Source organism: Epinephelus moara, chromosome 7, assembly GCF_006386435.1.
Source record: "Epinephelus moara isolate mb chromosome 7, YSFRI_EMoa_1.0, whole genome shotgun sequence".
Classification (NCBI taxonomy): domain Eukaryota; kingdom Metazoa; phylum Chordata; class Actinopteri; order Perciformes; family Serranidae; genus Epinephelus; species Epinephelus moara.
In genome coordinates this window covers 17,765,976-17,789,811 of record NC_065512.1, presented here as the reverse complement: position 1 = coordinate 17,789,811, position 23,836 = coordinate 17,765,976, and the positions used below count along the sequence as shown (strand labels likewise).

Below are 23,836 nucleotides of genomic sequence, written 5' to 3'. Positions count from 1 at the left end.
TGTTTTGTGTGTGTGTGTGTGTGTGTGTGTGTGTGTGTGTGTGTGTGTGTGTGTGTGTGTGTGTGTGTGTGTGTGTGTGTGTGTGTGTCAGAGAGCGACAAACCAAGAGACAGAAAAAGAGAGAGACAGACAGAAAGGTCACCACTCAGTGAAAAGTACACACAGCCAGGGATACTTTCCACTCGGACAAACATGTCATGTATCATTCAACGTGCTGCCTCCTCCATCGCGGTGTCTCTTGCCAGGAACCTCTCCAGTCTCCTCCAGCCATGCCAGGTCTCATCTCCAGCTCTGTGTGTAGAGGATGACCGCCTATTGATTTCACCTCGCTGTGAGCACAGTTCCCACATCCGACCTCAGGAAGTGGATTACATGCAGAGAGATGCACAGCTGAGATAGAGTGGGATGAATCTTGTTTGCTTCATTTCCTTTAAGTTGAGATAAGCTGTGCCAGCTGGAAACCATTTTGTGGCACACCAACAACCATATGGATCTTTGTCAGAATCTTCAGAGCACTTTGTTGTAAAATACACAAAGCTATGTGCGTGCTGCTTTATAAAGAGCGCTCTCAGTCTGTTGCCTGTTGTCGACTCACTGCTGGTAAATCTGATGAGCCTGACTCTTTGGGTTTTATGTGGAGAAATATATCTTAAGAGCTTTGTGCTTCATCTCGTCCTCTTACTTAGAAAAGCAATTGAGTTTTATGTCTGCTGAGTGCTGCTGTGCTTTGATCATCGCTACATCTGTCATTGTCGTGATATTTCCCCCTGGAATTACTGCTTGAATGAAGGAGGGAGGCTGTTTAACACCCTGCCTGGCTTCAAAGTCCAGTTTGTTCTGCTGTCTTGTGTTATTCCTCCTTTCACTGAGGGCAATGCAAAAGCAGTGGTTGCTTTTTCCCCTTAATAATTCATGGGTACATATTGAAAAAAATGGCAGTAAGGTGGTGATGACTCATCTTTGGGTTATTAATCTAGAGTGAATTGTTTTATCTTTGAAATAAAAGGAAATTATCCTCAGAACACTAGAAATTAACAAAGTAGACATAGGATGACATATGAATGCAGTCCAAAGCAACTCATTTTAACACTTTAATCAATTAAATGCTAAGGCTTCACTAGGCTTTGATGAAAGCCTACTTCAATGGTGAAGAGTCCTGCAGAGAGAGCCCAGTCTCACCCCGTCATCGAAATCCGGCGCTTGGGTGGTGACTTGCAGTGTCAGAAACCAATGAAATAAGGCATCCTGTGACGTCAGCATGATACGCGGCCAGTTGCCATTATAGTTTAATGCACAAGGATGAAAGTTAAGGTGGCAAATGTCAGAGTTGGGCGGCCAGGAGGGGTGGTGGATGGGTTCGATAAACACCGCTCTCTCGGGTGAAAGTTGAGCAATTAATAAGAACAGTTTCAAGGTTTGGGAAAATTCACTTGGCAAGTGTATAAAATGGTTGGTAGTCTATTTATACATACCCATCGAGTCTGCAGGACATAAATGATAGTAAGTCATTAATAAAAGGAATATTTCAGCCCGATCTCACTCGTTGAAATACGGCACTTGTGGCTGTACCACATGACTTGTGGTGTCAGACACTGACAAAAAAAAGCCATCCTTCAACGTCGGCATGATATACAGCTGGTCACTGTTATAGTTTAACGGCACTTGGCTGCGTAGGGGGAAAACACAGCGGTACAGGAATATAAATTAAGGCAGTGAGAGTCCAAGTATGGTGGGTGGGGTGGTGGATGGGTCCAACAAACACCAACCCTCACCTGGGAAAGCAGCGTTTGTGTTTCGTAAGAGTATAAAGACAAACCCTTTTCCTATACCTTACCACATGTTTTTGTTGCCGAAACCCAACCATATGTTTGTTGTTGAAGGAAAAAAAAACGTAAATTCACGTTGTTGTACCGACGTAGTGCGTTTATTCTGAAAGAGACTATGTATACACGTTAAATTTCCTGAGACAAGACAATGCATGTAACGGGCAGAACGTGACACGGTGTCCCAGAACGTCAACAACCAACCTGGGTATCTTGCACGTCATATGTGGACATGGAAAGTACATGTCAATATGGACTTCAAAAAGAGAGTCTAAAGGAGAGTCTGACAATTAACAAAATAAAACATGTGTCAATATTGGCAAAGCGTTTCAGAGATGGTGAGAAAATGTTGCAAATAATTTAGCCTTCTGCTATCAGTAGCCAAAGACTCACAGCTGTGGTGTGAAATCCACGTTTAGCAAGAGCCTCAAATCACAGTATGTCCTCCACCTCACTCCACACCGCCACAGACCACCTCGCCAGGATGAGAGCAGGCAGCAGCTCCTGAGACAGACCCCCAGCTAGCAGCCACAGCAACCTGAATCCACCCAATGCAAACCCCAGCACCAGGGGACTGGACACCCCTGACTCCCTGTCGGATTAGCAAACTTTCTGTTGCTGCTATTACACCGATCATACCTGGCACTGCCACTGGCCACCAGCCTGCTGGGCGGTTGCGCTGACCAAATTTGAGCTGCTACATCTGCCAAGGGCTGTCTCCCAAGCTGCTGCCTGCTTTTCTCCCAGGGAAGTAGATCACAGAGGTGGGGAGTGAGGTTGGGTGGCTAACGTTAGCTATCTAATTCTTGTCTCTTTTGTGGCCTGATGAATAGAGAGAGAGAGAGAAAGTGTTGCAAGGAGGGACTGAGAGAATGAGCTGTATGCTACTGTATACTGAAATATTATTAAATAAATCAATGTATGGGAAACCGTACATGTATTTTCAAATTCTGCATTTTTTATTTTGCCCTTTCCAGATTTCTACCTACCCCAGCTGTAAACTCAATGTTTTTTATAATAACAAAGAATCAATGAAATGAAATATGCAGTGTGAAGGGTGTCACTTGTAACAGCAAGCCCACAAGTAATTATTGCAGATTTGCATCTATCAGCTCATTGTTTTCGTTTTACAGCCCACAACGTTTCTGTTTTGGTTCAGTCTCACCTCCAGCAGCTTTTTCAGCAGTAGGCAGCTGTTTTAGGCAAACTCATTGTTCACTCCCTGCTTGGCTTGTTGGTTTTGGTCTTTGGGATTTGTTAGCAAAAAACATATAATTGCACCAAACATATTTGAGGTTCCCAGTTGTAATCACGACTTGAATGTTGATGCAGTGAGCATGTAATATGAGTCAGTGGTAAACTGGTAATTATGGTAACTCCCACATGATATGCATGGATGTTGGGTGGTGATTAAGGTAGCTAGGGTCCAGAAAACAGCCCTGACTTCTCTTAGCAGAAAATACCAAAGCAGAGAGATGCAGTATATAACTATATGTTATATTCTCTGGTGTGTGTCATGGCACAGGTGTAAGCAGCTGTGAGATCTGTCATTATTGACCTTTGTTGATGAATAATTAATGTTTTCTGTCTGTGAATGTGCGTGGAGTCGGACTGCAGGCAAAGGGAGGTCTGGCAGAGCTGAAGTGACCTGCTGGTTAATGGTCACCAGAGACGCTCTCTGCCGCTCATCATCACTGTCTACTGCCGTCTCACATTAATGATTCAGGAGGAAAACGTGCAACATCCTGTGCCTCACCACAGGGGATTTCAGTGGTTATACATTAAAACAAAGGAAAGGAAAGACATGGTGCGTTAAGGGCTTTGAACCCGGAGAAAATCAGACAGAATGAAGGCTAACAGACTGGTCTAGCTGTATGTTACATGGACCAGGCAATTTGTATGCTTTATTAATGTTGTGGGCATGCTGCTCTTCACACCACTGTCACCACTGTGTGGTAGCGAACATGCTAGATAAGGTAAAATATCTGGAAAAGCCTCAGCCTCCCAAGAGACAAGGAATCTGCTGATACAAGGTGAAAGAGCTGCTGTATGATTTATTCACTATCTTTAAGGCCAAAAAAACCTCCACGCTGCCTCTCGCTGGAATAATGAGAGTAAAGCTGAAGTCGAAGCTGATGAATTTTCAGTTTAAAGGGGGTATGTGGGTGGCCCACTTTTCTGTAAAAAATCCGCCATAAAATGTTCTCTCGACCTCGTTCATCCCACTTTTACTCTCTCACTGGAAGGTTTAGTCACCACATTTACACACAGTGACAGGTTTGTGTGATAGATTCAGAGCTCCTGCACCGATCAGATGTTGTTGCCCTTCAGCTGAGATCGTTTTGAGGTTCAGGAGTTAAGAGTCAACAAGAGGGAGAAATATGAGCTGACGGTTTGCAGGGTTGTTGAGAAGTCAGGGAAAAATATAGAGTTGTTTATAGGGCTCCATCCATCCATCATTTATACCCATGACTGTATGAAAGAAGAGGAGGTAGCCACTGTGACATAACCCACTGATTCGTGGAAACGTTGTCTTTGTCTTTGTCACTTTGTCCGTCCTGGAAGAGGGATCCCTCCTCAGTTGCTTTTCCTGAGGTTTCTACCATTTTTTTCCCTTGTTAAATGGGTTTTTGGGGAGTTTTTCCTTATCTGCTGTGAGGGTCCAGGGACAGAGGGATGTCGTATGCTGTAAAGCCCTCTGAGGCAAATTGTGATATTGGGCTTTATAAATAAAATTGAATTGGACTGAATTAAATAACGCAAAATATGATGTTATTAGAACATTTTCCATTTCTTGTGTTCCATGAATGTCCTGAATCACCACCAGCCCAGCAGCATCTCTCATGTGGGGCAGCTTGCCTGACGCAATGTGATGCAAAGCAAAGTGAAGATGTAAATTTGCTTTGCCACCGAAAGTAAATGTTTTGTACACCCCTCTGCTCGCATTGAATGGAAGTGAACGGGAGGCAAATATTTGCCAGTGTTAATGTTGCTAATGTGGGAGTGTGCCCTAAAACAAAATGAACAGCCAACACCTTAGAGTGTCTTATAGTACAACAGAAAACTGAACAAGAGATTTTTTGCTACCAAAATGTTACGGTCAAATTCCATGACCTGAAAACACGGTCAAAGTCCGAACATGATAACACAACACCCAAAGACAAGTTCAAAGCTATTTAAACGTACATATTTCCACGCCTATATCCTGACTGACAGGTGACTGTGGTAGAGATCTGTCAGTCAAAAGGTAGTCATGCCCTAAAGCATTGTCTACTTTACTCTTAATGGAACCATAATTTACAAAATGAACATTGTGCTGTATTGAAGAAGACTTGAAAGTAGCCATTGAGATCAGAAACGCATTAGGAAAATGTTTCCAGAGATAATAAATCATGTAAGGAGAATGCAGGTTTAAAGCACTTCACACACTGACTTCACTTTTAAAACCTATACAGTTTATGGCTCTACCCACTTAACCTTAAGAAGGTTGTGGGTGGCGAGAGGCAGGGTACACTGTGGACAGATCGCCAGTCAATCACAGAGATACACACAACTATTCACATTCACAGCTGATTTTAAAGTCACAGTCAACTGGACCTGTCTTTAGAGTGTAGGAGGAAACCGGAGAAAACACACACAGGCAAAGGAAAGAGCACACTTCTCTATTTGCCTCCTAACTTAATGCTCAAGTTACCAAATCACATTCACAAAGACTTCCAGTTAACCCAGCAGTTCCAGTAAAGAGCTCTGATCATCACTGCTTTTACTCATATTGTGTTTGTATTATATTACAATGTCAGTGCAATACGACATAATGAACACCTTAAGAGGACATATGTGCTGTTTAAATCACAGCAGCGATAATTACTCAAAGGAGACATTTTCATGTCATGCTGAGACGCCAAAGTGCAGCACTAGACCAATATAATGGCATCAGAAATGTTCACAGAGGTAATTAACACGTCTGTGACACAAGCTGCATTTTTATTTGATATTCTTTATATTATAAAGAGACAATGTGTTAATCAGACTTTCATTACTTTCTGACTTGTCTTTAGCTTTAAACTACAGGCCCATTAGTTATATTGAAATTGAAATATGTTAAAAGGCTCACAAGTGTAGTTGTATATTTTAAAAAGGCTCAGTAAAGTTCTTAAAGGAATACTTCACTCACAACATGATCATTTGTATATAGATCACTCACCCAGAGTTACCTTAAATTTGTGAAGAAAACTTTGTCTGTCTCCTACCTCCATCAAAAAAGTGTACCCGATGTCTCTTTAATGACGGCAGGGGCACCGTACAGTGTCTGTGTTAGACTCTCTCCACCATCTCCAATGTAAACCCATCTGCATCATTATCAGACGCTCAAGGAAACAGACGTAGGTGAAAGAGCATAAAAGTCCCCTCAGGGTGGGCGAGGGTGGAGGTGCGAGTGGTGTTTGAGACCATCAAATAATCGGTTGTGGCATTTATGGCACTCAGCCAGGGTTTTGCAGAAACCTAACCACTGACCCATTCTTACTGTCAACCCCTACATGCAATAGGCTGCCCTCAGCATCATATTAGTAGCGATGAGAGGGATGGGATCACGTTGCTATGGTAAACGAAGACTCCAAAAACTAAATGAACTGATGTCATAGGGGTTCATGTTTAATAACGGCAAAACTATATCAGAACATCTGTTGCATAACTCATGCAGTATAATCCAGGTCTCTAAAACCTTATTATTTAAAACTGAAGTCAAAGTGAAACTTATTGTGTTGACCTCTGGCTCACCTGAGGCAAGGCAAGGCAGCTTTATTTGTATAGCACATTTCGTACACAAAGCTAATCCAAAGTGCTACAAAACAATAAAAGATAAAGCATAATAAAGGATACAGAAAAAGAGATATAAAAGGTAAAATTAATTACTAAATGATTTACAATTTTTAAGAAAAATCACCATTAAAAGAGCAAAAGTGCAGACAAGAGATGCAAAGATAAAACGATTTTTAAAATGATTTTAAACTGAGTTTTAAAATATGGTTGCAGTCAAGGCACTGAACACCCCAACCGCTCGGGGCGCCTGACCAAGGCAGCCCCCTCACTCTGACATCTCTCCACTTTGTGCATGTATAGGTCCAGTTTGTGCATGTGTGTCTTTCGGACCTGTGTGTAATTGACAGCAAGAGTGAAAAAATTGAATTTCCCCTCAGGGGGATTAATAAAGTATATAAATAATAAAATAAAAGTGGTCGAGGTTTGTCCAGCATCATCTGGGAGGTTATTTCCCCTCTCTCTCCCACTGTCATGTCAATAAAGTCAACAACACCAACAAAAAAAGCTAACAAAAAAGAAGTGAAACTAAGCTCTCTTCAAAGCCAGACTCCATTTACAAAAACAGTCATTTTACCTCACTGAACACGGGAGCTGCTGGTCTACCACTGCTTCAATCTGTAGTTTGTTCATGTTATTGCCAACTTTGGCAAATTCAAACATTCTTTCTCTACAAGGTGACACGGGTTAAGTGAGTAATATAGAAACGATCATTCTGGGGGTTGAAATATTCCTTTAAGCAGCTTGGCCCTGTAGTTTTTATCGAACCGTACACAAACAGGAATAAAAATTGCAATTGGGACTCAGCCACAGATGTGATGCTCTGGAGAGTATTCACAGCAGCAGGATGGTGTTTGTGGGATTGACTCATAATAAACTACTGTGCCCTTGTTGCCTGTAATGAAGGAACATGTCACCCAGTGCAACAATGAGGCTCATTGATGTGTTTTTAATAGTTTTTAGAGGTCTATAAAAGAGGAATTAGATAAATCAGGCTTTGGCTGCACACGCAATATTTGCTAGTGGGATCAATTCATTGTTGGTTGACGATAAAGAAAACATCAAATATCAACAGACTTGTGTTTAAAAGCCTCACAGGTCTGCTATTTGCAGAGCGCTTCATCCAAAGCCACACATAACCCGGTGTACAAACTGGAACCTTTTTGCAACGTCAGAACATAAAATAAAATGAGTCACCTTATGCTGTTACGCCCTATAAAACTATTTACATTTAGGTTGTCCTTATCATTACAGTCTAGTATTGAGTTTCACACACTCCAGGATGGAAATGGAAGTATTAAAGATGCTCTGAGGGCATCATGTGACATCAAACTCAACTCTCTGTCCGCCCACTGCATATTCAGTAATTAATGTATTTTCCAATCGTTTTTCATCCATGTCTACTTTGCTTTTCTGCCAACTGGAGCCCAGCTGCTCCCAGCACACCTGTGGTCTTTAATTGGCAGATTGATTTTGCTGTCTATAAGCCCGGCCACCTGCAGGAAACTCCAGACTGACTGGTGGTAAAAGGCCACACAGAGTTACAAAACACCAAGTAGACCACACTGTGGCTTTGTGGCCAGATGTCGCCTGGTGGAGCGCAGACTCAGTGACAAACCATCCATTATGTGTTTGAACGACATACATTGTGGAAAAGATGAAATCCTCCCCTGCACTGTTACAGCACAGTGAGTCACCTGTGCGTTCCTCAGAGCTACGTTATAAGTGCAGAGCTGAGAAGTGAGTGCGTTTCCTCTGCTCAGAAGCCAAAGTTTAACTGTCTCCTGACTCGTGTTTACTCAGGGCAGAGAGAGCAGCAGCAGGAATGTGTACACAGGGAGGGCTGTTCAGGACACACGCCTACTGCAGCACACAATTCAAACTCTGAGACACTGTTGTGCTCTCACAGCACGACTATAATATGGTAGAAGCTCAAATAAATATTGGTTTCGCTTTATTGATGTTGTTGACCCCAGTGCAAGTCAGCCCAGGTCGTCAGGAGTATCGTGTGTCGCAGTTGCTCGGCTGCCAGAATATTCTGTGTGGTTATAATCTGCATTTTGACTTCCTGTTAACATACACCACTACCTGACAGTTTATTTAACTTAGCTAAAACAAATGCAGTCTAATCCCAAAGTGCTGCTCCTACCTTTAGGTTATAGTGTTAATTTTTGTTGAAATTATTCTGGAGAGGTGTTGATTCAACTACAGTATATGCTCATTTTTGAGGTTGCGTCATACCAAGATGAGTTTCTCTATTTGTCCATAACAGATGTCATTTATTTATTTATATAGGAAAGGAATTAAAAGTAACATGGTGTGTTACAGTTCAAACTGAAGTTACAGCAGGTTCCTGTTATGCAACAAAAACACATTACAATATAGAATAAAAACAGAAACAATCAACAGAGGCAAAACAACAAAACACAGGCAGCTACACAGACAATGCAGAGTAGCGGACTGAAGTGAAGTAAGTAAAATGGGATATTGGATTTAAATCAGTGGTTATAGGTACATCCATCAGATAGTGTTTAAATACGTCTTTGAAATGTGTAACAGAGGTTATTGCTCTAATGTAGTGTGGGATCTCGTTCCAGATCTTAGCGCAAGTTTGACAAAATGATCTCTGACCATAATTGTTTTTGTAAGGTGGTACAGGACGGTTTTATTAGACTGCTTCAGTTTAAGATAGGTGTACCTAATAAACTGGCCACTGAGAGCCCAGATCACTGACTTGGTTTTATTTCAGAGGATATATTGTCTTCTCTGAATGTTTGCAGAAGTGGCTCAGTTGACCACTTGGACTGTAGCTCTGTCTCACACAGATACACAGATGGATTGTCTGAGGACAACTGGCAGTCCTTCATTGTGTTTACGAATTTCAAATAGTGAGTTGGAGCAAGAGCTCAGCGAGTCAGAGAGAAAGAAAGTAGGAAAAAATGCTCATTACACCGAGCTGCCAGGAGCAACCATGGATGTATAAACAACAATCGATACAGCATTGGCAGCACGGCCCTGTTCATTACTATGAATGATTCAACTGCCACATAGAAGTCCCGCCCCTTTGTGATGGTCTGTCCAGCTGTCGGCATTAGCGTGGAGCCCACACTGTAACTAAAGCCCTGTTTCCTCCAAACAGTTTGAACAGTGGTTACATGAGCCTCAAAACCAGCCACAACTCAGCCCTGAGCAGAGTGACTGTCCTCTACTGACCAATCTGACTGCAGTGTTCACAGCTCCACTTTTTAGTATCTGATCTGTGTGCTAGGTACCCCAACAGAGGGGGGACCAAAAATGGGGACGATATGGAACGGTTCCATTGGTACCATCCACAACTTTTCACAGTGGAAACCAGTGTGCCTAGATACAGCTTGACAGAGCTGCTAGCATCGCTTTAAACTCCAAGAGGAGCCACAGTCAGTGAATAATTGACCATCCATATTCGTATTCATCAGCTTGAGTCTTTCCAATGCAAAGGTGTCTGTAAATCGTTATTATTTCTACCCATTGAATCCCCACTTCACATCTTAAAGGTGAAAGAAAAAGCTATTCATTGGCAACAATGCAGCTGCAGCTCAGCTTAAAATGCTATAATCACTGATGTCATGATGTGCCTTTGGTTGCAAACGAATCTGAGATGATGTCTGCCGGTTCATTAGTGCTAATTCATGTAAAGTGAAGGGAAGAGGCGAGAGAAGAAAGACCGTGGATGAAAGAGACTGCAATGAATAAAGAGTGAAGGAGGCTGGGGTGGGCTTATGCAGATCCCTCCACTCCATTCAATTTTCATTTCCCAACTTCATTTACACAAGCACTGGCAGAATGCTGTCTGTCTCCTCGGTGTGTCATATAACCTCAGATACGGTCTATGAGTTTCTGATCTTCACGGTTGAAAACCATTCTTTTGCAAATCAGGTTATTGGCGGCAGTTCACTTGATCAGGCACTGCAGCTAGACTGAGAATTGTGTCTGTGAGTTCATGTATAGCATTCAAATCAAATCATTTCTCTGAGTAACAGTGGCATCAGAGAAAATCAGAGACACTTGGCAGATCCATAGCATGGCTTCAGCAGGAGTGACATTTTTACTGCTTCACACTGTTCCCTATGGACTATTTATCAAAATCAGGGCAGCCATAGTTCATGTTATAGAGCCATTACTCATACAGATGGTGGTTTGATTTCTGGCTCCTCTTGTCTATATGTCACAGTGTTTTTTAGTTAGATACTGAATGCCAAACTGCACATGATGTGTGTGTCTGGACAGCTGGGATACAGGAGTCTACAGCTATGGTAGCAGTTCTGTGAGGCCGGTGGTACGGTAGTGTGTCAGCTAAATGCTAAAATGCTGATGTTTAGCTGGGAATGTTCATGCCCTTATTTTAGAGTGGAGACGAATAAAACCCTATGCCGAAGCATGAATTGAAAACATTGCACTGCCCATGAATTTCTATCAAGCAACACTCCTCAAAAGAGTCAAGCGCCCTACCATAAATCAGCCTTTAGCATGCAAGTATTGAGTCATAAACTAAAGCATTAGACAAATTGAAATTGTGGCACTGGCCCAGCCAACATTTGTATGTGGGGTCATGTGGGTAGTAAATGGGTTGTAAAATTGGCCCTATATTAGATTGACTATGTGTTCCATATTGGCCCCATACCACTTGCCCACATGGGTGGATCTGCCCTAGTGGGCCCCACATGGGTCATGCTGGGGCTACGTGGGTACAAAGTGGGTATTGGTCCAAAATGGGCATCTTATCTGGGGCCCACTTGAGCTAACCCCCCCCCATGTGCGCCAATGTCATGGGACCAATATGGAACAGTCCCATATAGGGCCCATTTTTCAGCCCATTTACTACTCACAAGGGCCCCACATACAAATGCTGGCTGGGGGATAAACAGTTAGGGATCACTAAAGTTATTACAAGTCATTCTTGTGGGGCATGAATATCTGTACCAAATTTCGGAAACACCGTGACAACATACCTGAAAATGATTCAGAAGTTCATTAGTTTCACACAGGACACAAACACTGGTCTCCTGGGGGAAAGTCCTGTTATACTACTTACTTCTTTACTCCCATCAACGCTTTCGTCATGGGATTGCAACCTTCCCAGTAATGTGGGTTATGCACAAATTACTGTCTCATGATTAAATGGTTGGGTGGCACAGTAGAACAGTGGTTGAAACTGTTGCCTCACAGCAACAGGGTTCCTGCTTCGAACCCCAGGATGGGGGCGCCCTTCTGTGCGGAGATTGCATGCTCTCCCCGTGTCAGTGTGGGTTTTCTCCAGGTATGCCAGCTTCCTCCCACAGTCCAAAGACATGCAGGTTAATTGGTGACTCTAAATTGTCCATAGGTGTGAATGTGAGCATGAATGGTTGTCTGTCTCTATGTGTCAGCCCTGTGATAGTCTGGTGACCTGTCCAGGGTGTACCCTGCCTCTTGCCCAATGTAAGCTGGGATAGGCTCCAGCACCTGAAAATTTGTACCCTGCCTCTTGCCCAATGTAAGCTGGGATAGGCTCCAGCACCTGAAAATTATATCAAAAAGGTTTACATTTATTTATAATTTCACACAAACAAATATCCAAATAGTCTTATAGTCTAATATTCGATGCCAGCCCTGCAACTTTCTTGGCAATCCATCCAACAATTGTTGAGTTACCTAAAGGACTGACAGACTTATATTTCTGTCCCTAGAGCCACGGCACTCGCATGGCTAAAATGTCTCTTTGTACAAAAGCGCCAAATTAATGTGATGTATCTGTGTGCATTGGTATGCAGGTGCAGATAGTTAGAACAAGGCTTGTCATGAGTTTCAGGGAAAGATAGAGCTTTGCTAATAGAACCTGGGAAATGTTGGTGTTGTGCTGTGAATGTCAGGCCTGGAGCCTAATTGGGAGGTTGTTAAGCTGCCAGAGCTGTCAAATGTCCACCGATTACTTGTGCTTCCCCCTGTAATAATGTAAATCATTGTCTTATTTTAATTAATGTTTTTTTACGCTGGCCAAAAAAAACCAAGCAATTTACCCAGGACATTTATCGACAACACTTTTTAAAAAAAAAGTTATTAATGTCAGCCATGTTTTACTGACTTTCCCTTGTGTCTGTGTGACCTCATCTAGGCTTACTCAGAGAGAGATCACGTCTTCTCAGCTCACCTAAGAAACAGAGGATCAGAAGAGGAAACACTGGAGGGACAAACTTCAGACTATGCCAGCGCCAAAAGCACAACAACCCAACCGTTAGCAGAAGATTACAGAGAAGAGGAGCTTTTTGCAGCATAATGTAGTTCTCTCTGACTTCCTCCATGCAACATCTCTGCTTGGCTGATATAATTGGCCGAGTGTAGACTGACGGACCAATGGAGCAGGTCGGGGAGGATCTGAACCTCTCCTATCTGCTGGAACATGAAAGAGACATGATTCTGAAGGTGCTGCAGAAAGACGAGAAATTGAGGAAGCGAGAGGAGAAGAGGATACGGTGAGGACTTCAGCATCACCGTTTGAAGTCACCTTCATCTCACTCTGAGTTTTCTTAATGTCCCTTGATGTTTTCTTCTTTCTCTCCTACAGGAAGCTGAAGAATGAGCTGCTGGAGATCAAACGAAAGGGTTCCCGTCGGCCCCAGGAGCTGGGGGAGCGACAGTGCGCTCGCTGCCTGAAGAGCTTGGGCCTCATCTTTGACCGCGGAGATCTCTGCGAGGAGTGTCAGCTGCGCGTCTGCAACGACTGTCGCGTTACAACTCCCAAAACACGGCAGTGGAGATGTAATGTTTGTGCCAAGATCTTGTAAGTGTAGATGCCATGCAGGGACCAAACCAGCGTACTGTTGAGCAGACAGTGCACTCCAGATGGTTTGATGAGTTTGTTAATGACACCATATTGGTCTCCATTTGTCTGCGAGGCTTCAGATGTTTCAGTGCTGTCATCTCTTACAGGGCTTAAAGGAATAAGCTACTTATATCAAATACTCACCCCATGTTACGTTGAGATTTTGAAGAAAACTTTGTTTCTTGCATACCCCCAAGGTGAACAAAGGATCCAAAAACTGAGAAAATTCGTGATGAATTGAGTAAAACAGGTCCACGTTTAACAACAGCAAAACTATATCAAATAGGGATGCTAATTTAGATTTTTTTTTTTTTTTTTTTTGTGGCCGACATTCCCATCTTTAAGAGGCTGTACCTTGCTAAGTTTTAAAGCTAAAGCGATACTGATATCTATGAAACTGGAAGACCAGAGGTAAACAACATTCACACAATTAAAAAGAGATACAAACTTCTCCACTGCCGCCAGCATGATTTATCACACTGTGACCACAAGATGTTTTGAGTTAGTGTAAGAAGTAAAACTTTTCTCAACTCTTGCTCTCTTGCTTATAGTATGCAAATGTTTATCCTCCGTCCACCTACACGTGTAGCCCACAGCTAAAGTTCACAAACAAAAAATCACTGACTGAAACTCAAGATAAGTAGAAAAAGTAGATTCACCAATCACTCTTATTCCAGGGTATCTACAGGTCCTGAAAAGTCGTAACACACATTGTTTTTGAAGTTTACTTAAGATAAAGCCTGAGGTAAAGTTTATTTACAGAGGTCTTGAATGTTTTTGTAGCCTGCAGTGGGCAGTAATATTAGTTATAAAATGTTTTTGTAAAATAGATAAATTCCCCAGTACTATTGTTTCAGACCTCATAGCATACAGAGTGTACTGTATGTAAAGTGAATATGTGGAAATTATTATTAGTATTTTTTATTTTATTTTATTGGGTAGGGACTGTTTTCTTTAAAAAAAAATGACACCACTGATCATAGCCAGAAACTATATTAACTGAAATTTCCATTGGATTTTCAAACTTCCGACGGTCTTTAGAAACATCATTTGTACAAATACTAATCTGAACTTAAAATACTGATCACTTTATTCTTCACCGCATTTCACATTTGGCCAAAAGTAAAGTCTTTGCGCTAACTAATCAGCATCCATGACAAAAGTGAAAAATCGAGGGTTTTTTCAACTCCAGGATTTCGTCTTTTAACTTTTTCATTTTCTGCTAGTCACTCACAGGGAGGCTCAAGGAAAAATATTTGTAACTTCAGGGAGGGTAAAAAAAAAAACCCAGCCACCCTCTCCTCTGATAAATAAAGAACAGTCCCTTAATCCATCCATCCATTTTCTACTGATTATTCAGATCCAGCTGTGACGCACTGGCAGTAATGTGAGTTCAATACCTTTATGCACATGTTAAATAGTTCTTTGCTTATCATCCCCACTGGTTTTCCATATATCTTGCATTTGACTGTGAAATTGTATTCTATGTGATATTAAAGAGGTCTTAAATTTAGCTTTGCGAACCCTGCAGACATTCTGTCATCACAAAATAACTGACTGACTGATGGTATCTAAGAGTTCAGGAGGATTTTTTTTATTTAAACTTGTATGTTGAGGTGTTGATGTGCCATTAATAGGTGGCCGGTGTGTTTGCAGGGAGCTGAAGGTGGTAACAGGAGAGTGGTTCCTGGAGGAGCGGTCCAAGCGCTTTGAGCAGGGAGTGCCGAGCGGTGACGTGATCAAACAGACAATTATGAACAGCCCGATCAGTGGGTTCTACCTTTAATTTTCTGTCACCCAAACCATAAAGATGAGGTTGAGACACGTAGGATATTTGCTGATTTTATTCTTGATCTTGTTTCTGATCACCAGTCACACACTCAAAGTCGACAGAGAACTTGTCAGCCGCCTCAGAGTCTGAGATACCTGACACACCGAGATCCAAAAGAAGTGCAGTGCTCAACATTGTGGACGGTGCCCGGAGGAAAGGGTAAGTAGTGGATAAACAGAGCAGCAAAATTCATGTCCATGCACACACATAATTGTTCTGAATATTAGAGCATTTACTCAGTGAATTACACAACATGAAAACATGAGGTACGCAGGATATGCAGTAAGCAGAGAGCAGATAACATTATCTCAAATCACATTTGAAAGAAACCTGCAGTGCGATGAGGACTTGCCTCAGCACAAATGCTTTAGAAAATATCAGGTGGATGCTCATTTGATTTCACTGAGAATCTGAATGCATTTTCAAATACATTTGGCAAAGCAGCACAGCGGTAATTGGATTTTGCCGGATAGCATTGCCCCTCATCTTAGCTGCACTCTAATGGTTCCTGAAGGCATCACAGTGATTCAGACAAAGGAGCCATGCAGACAGAAAACTTCGGAATAACACGAAGCTGCAATGATTTTATCATCGTGGTGACTTCATTCATTCTCTCACGAAAACAGATACTTGAACCAAATTTTAATGGGAATCCATCAGAAAGTTGGCGAAGCATCTCACTGAAGTAATGTCCACTAGCTCACCTTATAGAGCCGGTGTCCCATGTACAAGAGACTATGTCCTCGCCACAGCAGCTGTGGGTTTGATTCCAGCTCACGGCCCCTTAATGCATGTCGTCCCCACTCACTCTCCCCCTTTCACACTACATCTGTCCTATCAAATAAAGGCAAAAAGCCCCCAAAAATATATATATCAACCTCATGGTGGCTCTAGAGGAAAAGTCAGAGGATCACGACAGTCAGTAGGGTTCATCCTCTGGGGAACATGAGTGTCTTTTACCAAGTTGTGTGCCAATCCATTCAATAGACGTTGACATATTCCACTAAAGTCACTGTGGAGACTTCCCTAACATCCTCCAAACTAATATCCTGCTGCTAACAAACAAAAATAGAAACAAACGGGACAGAAAACAACCTACTTAGTGGAAATAATTAATCAGAATAATGGCAATACAGCGATGTACCCAGGTCCCTAATTAGATTTCCTTCTGCAGGATGTAAACTGTGGTGTTAAGATGATCTTGATAAAGCAGAGAGAGACAGTGTAATAATAACTCTGCAATAATGGATGTGACTGAATATCTCCAGCGCTCTGTAGATAACAGACTGTGTGTGTGTGTGTGTGTGTGTGTGTGTGTGTGTGTGTGTGTGTGTGTGTGTAGAAGGATGAAGCTGGACAAAAGAGGCAACCGCTCGAACCTGAAGCAGGACAACGGAGTCGACAGTGCCAGTGCCAAATCTGCTTCAGATGGAGATGCTCAGAGCGTACGAAGCGTTCACTCTGCTCCGAGTCCACGTTCAAGCAGGTATCCGTCCACGCCACGTAAACTGTGAACACATGTTAAGGAGGAGGAGGCTATCAGGGCATCAGTCGGAATGCATCAGCCATCAGTTATTTTCAAACTGAAGAACCTGTAGTTAAATCTAAAGGGGGGAGCAAACACTCATGGGTACAAAATTAAAAACCGCCCCATGTGATGGTGAAGTAAGAATGAGTAAAATGGTGCTAGTGGTGAACCCAGTCAGGTTAATGAGTGAACAAAGAGTGAAAGGAACCAATCAGTGCTGAGGAAAGGAGGGGAGGAAGTGAGGTAAGTGAGGAAAAGTAGTCTCAAAATTAAGGAAACTAGGAATCTTTACTTCCCTCGAATTTCCTGTGAGAAATACGATTAAAGATCAAACCATAATTAGACTGTGTCTTCAGGGAGGGCAGTTACACAAAGATCCACTGAGGAATAAATGAAAACAAGAACGGAAAATGCAAAAATTAAACTTTCTTAATATCAGAATCAGAATCCAGTTAATTGTGGAATAGGTTTTCACATTCAAGGAGTTGCTTTGGTGTATTGGTGCATAACACTAAACATAGTAAGAGGAAATAGAAATAAAAAGAAGTACTACAAAATTCAATAAACATAAATGTGGAATAGAAAAAAATAGAATAAAAATCTAAAAAGATACAAAGAAATATGCACAGTAGATCTGTAATAAAATGAAAGAACTGAACAGATTTAGAAGTAGGTAGTTTAGTGCAGAAGGTGCAAAAGTTCACAGCGTGACGTATGACTAAATGAATAGAACGTGTACAATCATGTAATAGCTTCATAAGAGTTCACGCTAACAGTTTTTGAAGCTGTTATGAGCTCTAAAAAAACGTTTCAGATAGTCTTAGATAATCATTCTCTGAGCACTGGTGCAGCCTTGTGTCAGTATCTACCAGAGGTGGGACCAAGTCACTGTTCAAGTCACAAGTGTTATCTCTTTCTCAGTGACACCTTACCAGCTCTGAATCGTAGTTGGGAACACACTGGCTTATTAACATTAATTTTAGCTTGGCTCGTTATTAGCTGGTAGCCAGCTTCTTGCGGTCCGGACCACTCTGCAGAGGGAAGGATGGCGAGGCGTTCAGGTGCCGTTCACCAACAATGGCTTTATTGCAGTCTTCACCACAAAACAACAAACATGGCCTTCTCATGGGGTCGAACAGCCCTGAGCTCATCTAGACACTTAATTATGCTGACTGTCATCACTATTTGCCGCCTGCGTCTTCACCATGACACCCCAAGAGAGCTGCTTCCCTCCACATACACACAAAGCACATGTCACACCCTCACAGGTTACCCACAAGGCCACCGCCCTTAGAGGGGAAGAAAGGGTGAGCCGGAAACACAAGTCCTGTGTCAAGACGGGCAAGTTTAACAAGTTGCAGCTCAAGTCCCCAGACCTAAACTTTTAGTTTTGAGTCCCTAACAATTCATAATATGCTCTTTACCAAATGTAATACCATATTAACAACAGAGAAATGTTTGTAGCTAAGCTCTCTGTCTTAATGTTAGCCTTAACTTAAGTTCTTTATGCAACTTCAAACGTCAAACAAAGTTGGAACTTGGTATGTCTCTTTTACATATTGCAGTTTGTTTTTTTGTTGACCTTGACCCTAGTTAGCTCTTTTGTCTCTCTCCTGCAGTTTGATTGGACGCTGTTGGATTGTTCAAACAAAGTTGATCAAGGGAGTTAAGTGTCTTATTGCTAGGTAATGAAAAGCATTGATGTGAGTCGATTCAGCAAATAAAGGGAAATACATTGATTTACGGCACGTCAAATTGCTCAAGTCCAACTGATGTCACAAGTCACTGATGTTAATGTCCGAGTTGCGTTGAAGTCTCTTGATTTTCACGAGTGTTACGCTGCTAAACCAGGCTCGTGAGACCGAATCCACCAAGGCTAGCCATCCCGTAACTTAATGCCTCTCCCTACGTGTTGCATTAGACGTGAGAAATGTGCCTGGACTGAGGGGTGTGACTTACTGCCGGGCCATCGCTCTTGCTCCTCGCGACCAGCTCGCTCAGACCAGACGACTCCACTAGATTGCCGAACCATCGGACCGGTCAGCTGGCCAGCTTGCTCTTCTCCGTGGTTGTTCAGAGTGAATGTGTATTTACATGAATAATTGTGGTGTGGCGAATGCTCTCTCAGTCTATTTTGTCTTCAGAACATCTTGCCTCCGGCGTCTCCCTCGTGGCGTGCCCACTCAGCTCAAAGGCCTCCCCAGCTCTCCCTCCAGGTACGACTAATAGTGGCTAATGAGACAATACCACCAACCCCCAAGTGTGACGTCAGCGCTGACCCTGCCTCCTACCACCTGCCCAAACCACAAGACATTCATTGCACTGCCAATAAAGCAAACACCAAATAAAATAACCAAACAAAGCTACCAATGACCCAAGTCCAAGTCATGTGACTCGAGTCCCCACCTCTGGGATCTACAGTGTAAAACCTCAACATGTGAATGGAGTCTGTCATTTTGAGTGTTTAGGAATCTAGGTTAAAACTTACTCACAACTTATGTTTATAAAGGGAACATTTTCAGGCATCAAGGTAAAACATTTCAGTGACTAAAAAAGAAATAAACATTAGGGAAAAATTAAGTGCGGTGGCGGTGACAGTTATTAAAAGCTCAGCCTGTTTATATTAGAGTTATTCATGCAGTCAAAGAGCCTGAGGCTGCTTCCCACAAGTGTTACACACCTACTAGACTTTAACTGATTGATGCTGAAAGACTAAATGAATGTCACGGGTGTTAAATACATGTTGATGACTGGTTTCTCGCTGGTTTTCAGGGGCGGTGCGGTGGCCTTGGAGTCCTCTGGGATGCCCACGGTACCCAACAACCTGCGTACCCAAACTCCGGACAGAACCTCCACTTCCAGCGACAACCGGAGGATCAGGGTCAGCAATGAATACACACCAACACACGCACGGAGACACACTGGGCTATGCAGATTATATTGTTATTTTAACAGTGTGGGTGCGTTGGATTTGTGTTTACTCACAGCCTGACGGAGCGGAGAGCGTTGCCAGTGTACACTCCAGTGACAGTGCACCTGAGAAAAAAGCTCCCGGCCATCACAGGACGGACTCGGGCGCCCCAACTATTTCTGTGTCTAGGGCCTCAGTTTCATCAGGTACAACCCACACCTCTTGTTATGTTTTTTGTTGCTTCACCTTGGAGCGACGTGACTCCTGCTGTTGTCTCGCAGCTTCACAGCTCACGCACAAACATTTCAATACCTGAATCACAGTTTCAGGATGTGTTGGCAGCAGCAGCATTATATCAAAGGTGATGTTAGACAACCTGAGCTGTGCAAAAATACTCTCCAGCTCAGCGCCTCGTACAGTAAAGGACAAAATTCCCCTTCGATCAGCAGCCGATGTCACGTCTTCACAAACCACACTATTAACTCACACCCCCGTCACTGTCTGCTCTCCTCCTTTTTTTAAGTATAAACTCCTCCACTTTGTCTCTCTCGGTGTCAGACCCTTTATCTCCTCTAGTAACAGCAGCTAAGAAGTGTGTCAAGCTTTTTAAGATGGCTCCGATTAGTGTCGTTAGCTCGAAAAGAGCTGCTGAGTGAGGAGCTCCACTCGATATGCAGTTTTTTTATACTGAAGATGACATTGTATCTCCAGTTTTAAGATAGATTTTTAACATCCTCGTACTCTTCTATAATTTTATTCATAGACTTGTGCCTGACTATATGTGCTCTGAAGATACAGTTTGTCCCTGGAGGAGTCGTCAGATCTTCATGCTCTGATACTCACTGTTCTAAAGTCTCAGACAAAGAGTTAAAGCTGCCTCCTGCAGTTTTGCCAGCTTATTTCCACATTTAATCAATGTCAAAATCTAACTTTACTTTCCTCTTTTTGCATGTGAATGTATTGTACATAAACCTGCTCGATGAAAAGATCAATCTCATGTCTGTTAAGAACGAGCAAGAGCCAAGTGGTGATTATTTGCTTACTGCTATGCTGGCTATCACTAAATTTCAAAAGTATGCCTTCCAGCTCTAAAGTTTTACAAGTAACATCTCATTTGTTTAAATCTGTTCACAAACAGTCTTTTTAAAACCAAAATCACGAGCATAAGTGTAGGGAATGGATTAAACTTACATAAACCGGTATCGTTAGCATGTCCAACAAACTAAGAGTCCCTTAAAATACCACAAATGAATCCTTAAATTACCAGTGAAAACATACCAAACCTTTTAAATCTTAGATTTAGTTGTGTATCATAACCAGATATCTCTTAATTTGTCTAGTAATTTGAAAACAAAACAAAAATTAAAAGCACCATTTTTGTTTTTGCTCCTTCTTTTCACAGGTTTAAGTTAAAGATCTAAGACTTTTTTCATGCACATCTTTTTTTTTTAAGTTAAATTTTATTGCTTTTTTAACAATTTGTTTTCCCCAAATAAACATACAAAAGTAAAACAAAACTGTGAGTGTCGCTGAGGTATATTACAATTATATGGCATCACAGTACTCATCCTAGTGGTCACCTAAAACACGTTTGCCATGTCCATCAAGAGATTTAGGTGGTGTCTCAGCAGTGTGCCTTGTATTCAGTCCATCTGGTCCATTTTCCTGTGACTTCTGATTTTTGGAGTCTCAGTAAATGAGTCTTTCCATGTCATATATCTCCTCAACAATGTCTTTCCAGCCACTTAAAGAAGGAGGATCCTCTTTGTGCTATTTCCCGGTAATAGTCTTCTTCGCTGCTGCTAAAAGGATTTTGATTAAGTATTGATCCTTACGTTGAACAGCTTGTCTTGCCAGGTTGCTTAGGTATAAAACCTCCCATGTGTTTGGTATTGCATATCCCAATATTGCCTTAAGTTCAGGCCATACATCATTCCAGTATTTGTACATTTTCTTACAACCCCAAAAAACATGAATATGGTCTACATTTTTTCCCCACACAGTCTCAGATGATCTTGCAGGTGAAGACTCTGGATGTGCAGGTCTTTAGCGGGTGTGGTTACAAGTAATCTGCAGTTGTGAGGCCGCTTGGATGTACTGCCAAATTCACGGAAATGGCTTTGGGGATGGTTATGGTGGTGAAATGAACATTATGTTCACGGGCAACAGCTCTGGTGGACATTCCTGTACTCGCCATGCTCATGACATACTCCCTCAAAGCTGTGGCAATGTGCTGCATGTTTTAGAGCGGCCATTTTTATTCTGACTATCCCAAGGAACAGGGAACACCTTTGTAGAAATCATGCTGTTTCATCAGAATCTTGATAAGCCACATCTGTCAGGTGGATAGATAATCTTGGAAAAGGAGAAGTGCTCACTGACATTAAGTTTTACAAAATTGTGACCAAAATTTGACACAGATATATCTATTGAGTGCTTGAAAAGAAGTCTTAGATCTTTAAATTAAACCTGTGAAACATTGGAGCAAGAACAAGTGTTGTGTTTAAATTTTGTTTGGTATACTACAGGCTCTGGGGCTATTGGAGACCCTCTCTTCACAATGTGCCACAGCAACATGAATTTAGAACCCCCCACAACAATGGACAGAAACAAATAGTAAAAAGAGTGCCCCCCTAATCAGTAAACAGAATATGAAACTCATTAATGTAGGAAATATTTCAACAATAGGTCAAGGTTATCAGCCAAGTAGGCCTGAGTCCACAGCAGCAACACGACAATATCAGTCTTTACAAACATCCAATCTTGTATCTGCGCTTCTCCTCCTGTTGTCAGCGCCTCTCTATAACCTCAACACATGGTCCAACATCCTCCTAAACAGCAGCAGAGTTGTCTCTGACCAGCTCGTTGTCTCCTCCGAATGCCTGCTTCACTTTTTCTCCCTCTTCCTCAACATTCAGCACGCTCACGATGATACGGCTACCCGATTTGTGGTTTTTGGAATTACAAAACGCAAATATATTTTCTAGTTCTAGTATGTTAATCATTAAAACTATGCACAGGAAACGTCTGAGACTTCCCCGGCCCAATATTGGCAGTGCAAATATGTAATATTATAATTTATGACATACATATTTGAACATTTTTGGAGCTCAATTTCTCGTGAGGCCCTCTGGGACATTTACTTATGGACGAAAGGCTCGTGACAGAGCAAGACGTAAACATTAATGGCTTCCTCCTCTGCTCGGTTGTTATGTAAGATGGATTAGTGGTGCTAGGTGAGCTGGATGCCTGCTTGCTTCAGCGTGGTGAGACGGTTGGCGGGTATAGTTTGGGAGTTGGAACCAGAAACTGCTCACAACAACGTCTGTGGATTATCTTGAGTAAGCCGGTCATGATTTCTGGAAAGAGACATTACTGTTGAGTTTTTCAAATGTATTGTTTTGGCACACAAACTGAGTGCCATCTAGTTTCATTATATTCAAGAGGCAGACATCTTTACGGCTGATATCTACACTTGGCAGCTCACACCAAAACAATCTAGACTGATAAATAGCACTGCAGGTAAGAGGAAACAGATGTATTTTTGATTTTGGGGTGAAGTGTCTGCATTTAAATCATTCCAGAGAACATTTATGGTGCTCAGACAACGTGGCGATAATCATTAGTTTCTACCTTCTCCCTCGCTGTCTGCTTGTGTTGTGTCTGTGTTTGCCTTCCGGCCCCTCACTCCCTTCAAACAGCATCTCTGAAACAATTTTTTTTCTCACTCCCTCTCCCCTTCTCCTCCCAGATCACAGTCGCTCAGAGATGGACCTGTCAGCTCCTGGTTCTGAACCCAGTGACGACGCCTTCAGTCTCAGGAGCCGCTCGGTCCCTGGGCTCAATGAAGCAGTAAGCGTTCCTTCTTCTTCTTCCTTCCTTCTGCTGTGTCTCCACACACTGATCACATATTACATTTCTGCAACAAATTCACCATAGAAACAAAATCACAGTAAAAGCACACAGCTTGTTTCTGTCTTTCTTTAGTTGGATCCCAATTAGCACCAGCACAAGCAGGTGCAGGCTGTTCTTGTTGGGGTCCATACACATATTCATACACACACTTACACACACTATAACACATAGA

The 23,836-nt window shown here is 42.3% G+C and overlaps 1 protein-coding gene across 4 annotated transcripts in view; it reads left to right on the top strand.

Moving 5' to 3' along the window:
- The window catches only part of sytl5 (synaptotagmin-like 5), a 60,664-nt gene that overhangs the window by 16,485 nt on the left and 20,343 nt on the right, over nucleotides 1-23,836 (top strand). For all 4 annotated transcript variants that reach the window (XM_050049126.1, XM_050049128.1, XM_050049125.1 and 1 more), the window contains 8 exons: nucleotides 12,772-13,129; nucleotides 13,222-13,437; nucleotides 15,136-15,248; nucleotides 15,352-15,469; nucleotides 16,653-16,796; nucleotides 19,611-19,719; nucleotides 19,826-19,955; nucleotides 23,501-23,601. In XM_050049126.1, coding sequence (XP_049905083.1) covers nucleotides 13,011-13,129; nucleotides 13,222-13,437; nucleotides 15,136-15,248; nucleotides 15,352-15,469; nucleotides 16,653-16,796; nucleotides 19,611-19,719; nucleotides 19,826-19,955; nucleotides 23,501-23,601 — 1,050 coding nt within the window. In that variant the 5' untranslated portion in view covers nucleotides 12,772-13,010. The remainder of the gene's footprint in view (nucleotides 1-12,771; nucleotides 13,130-13,221; nucleotides 13,438-15,135; nucleotides 15,249-15,351; nucleotides 15,470-16,652; nucleotides 16,797-19,610; nucleotides 19,720-19,825; nucleotides 19,956-23,500; nucleotides 23,602-23,836) is intronic.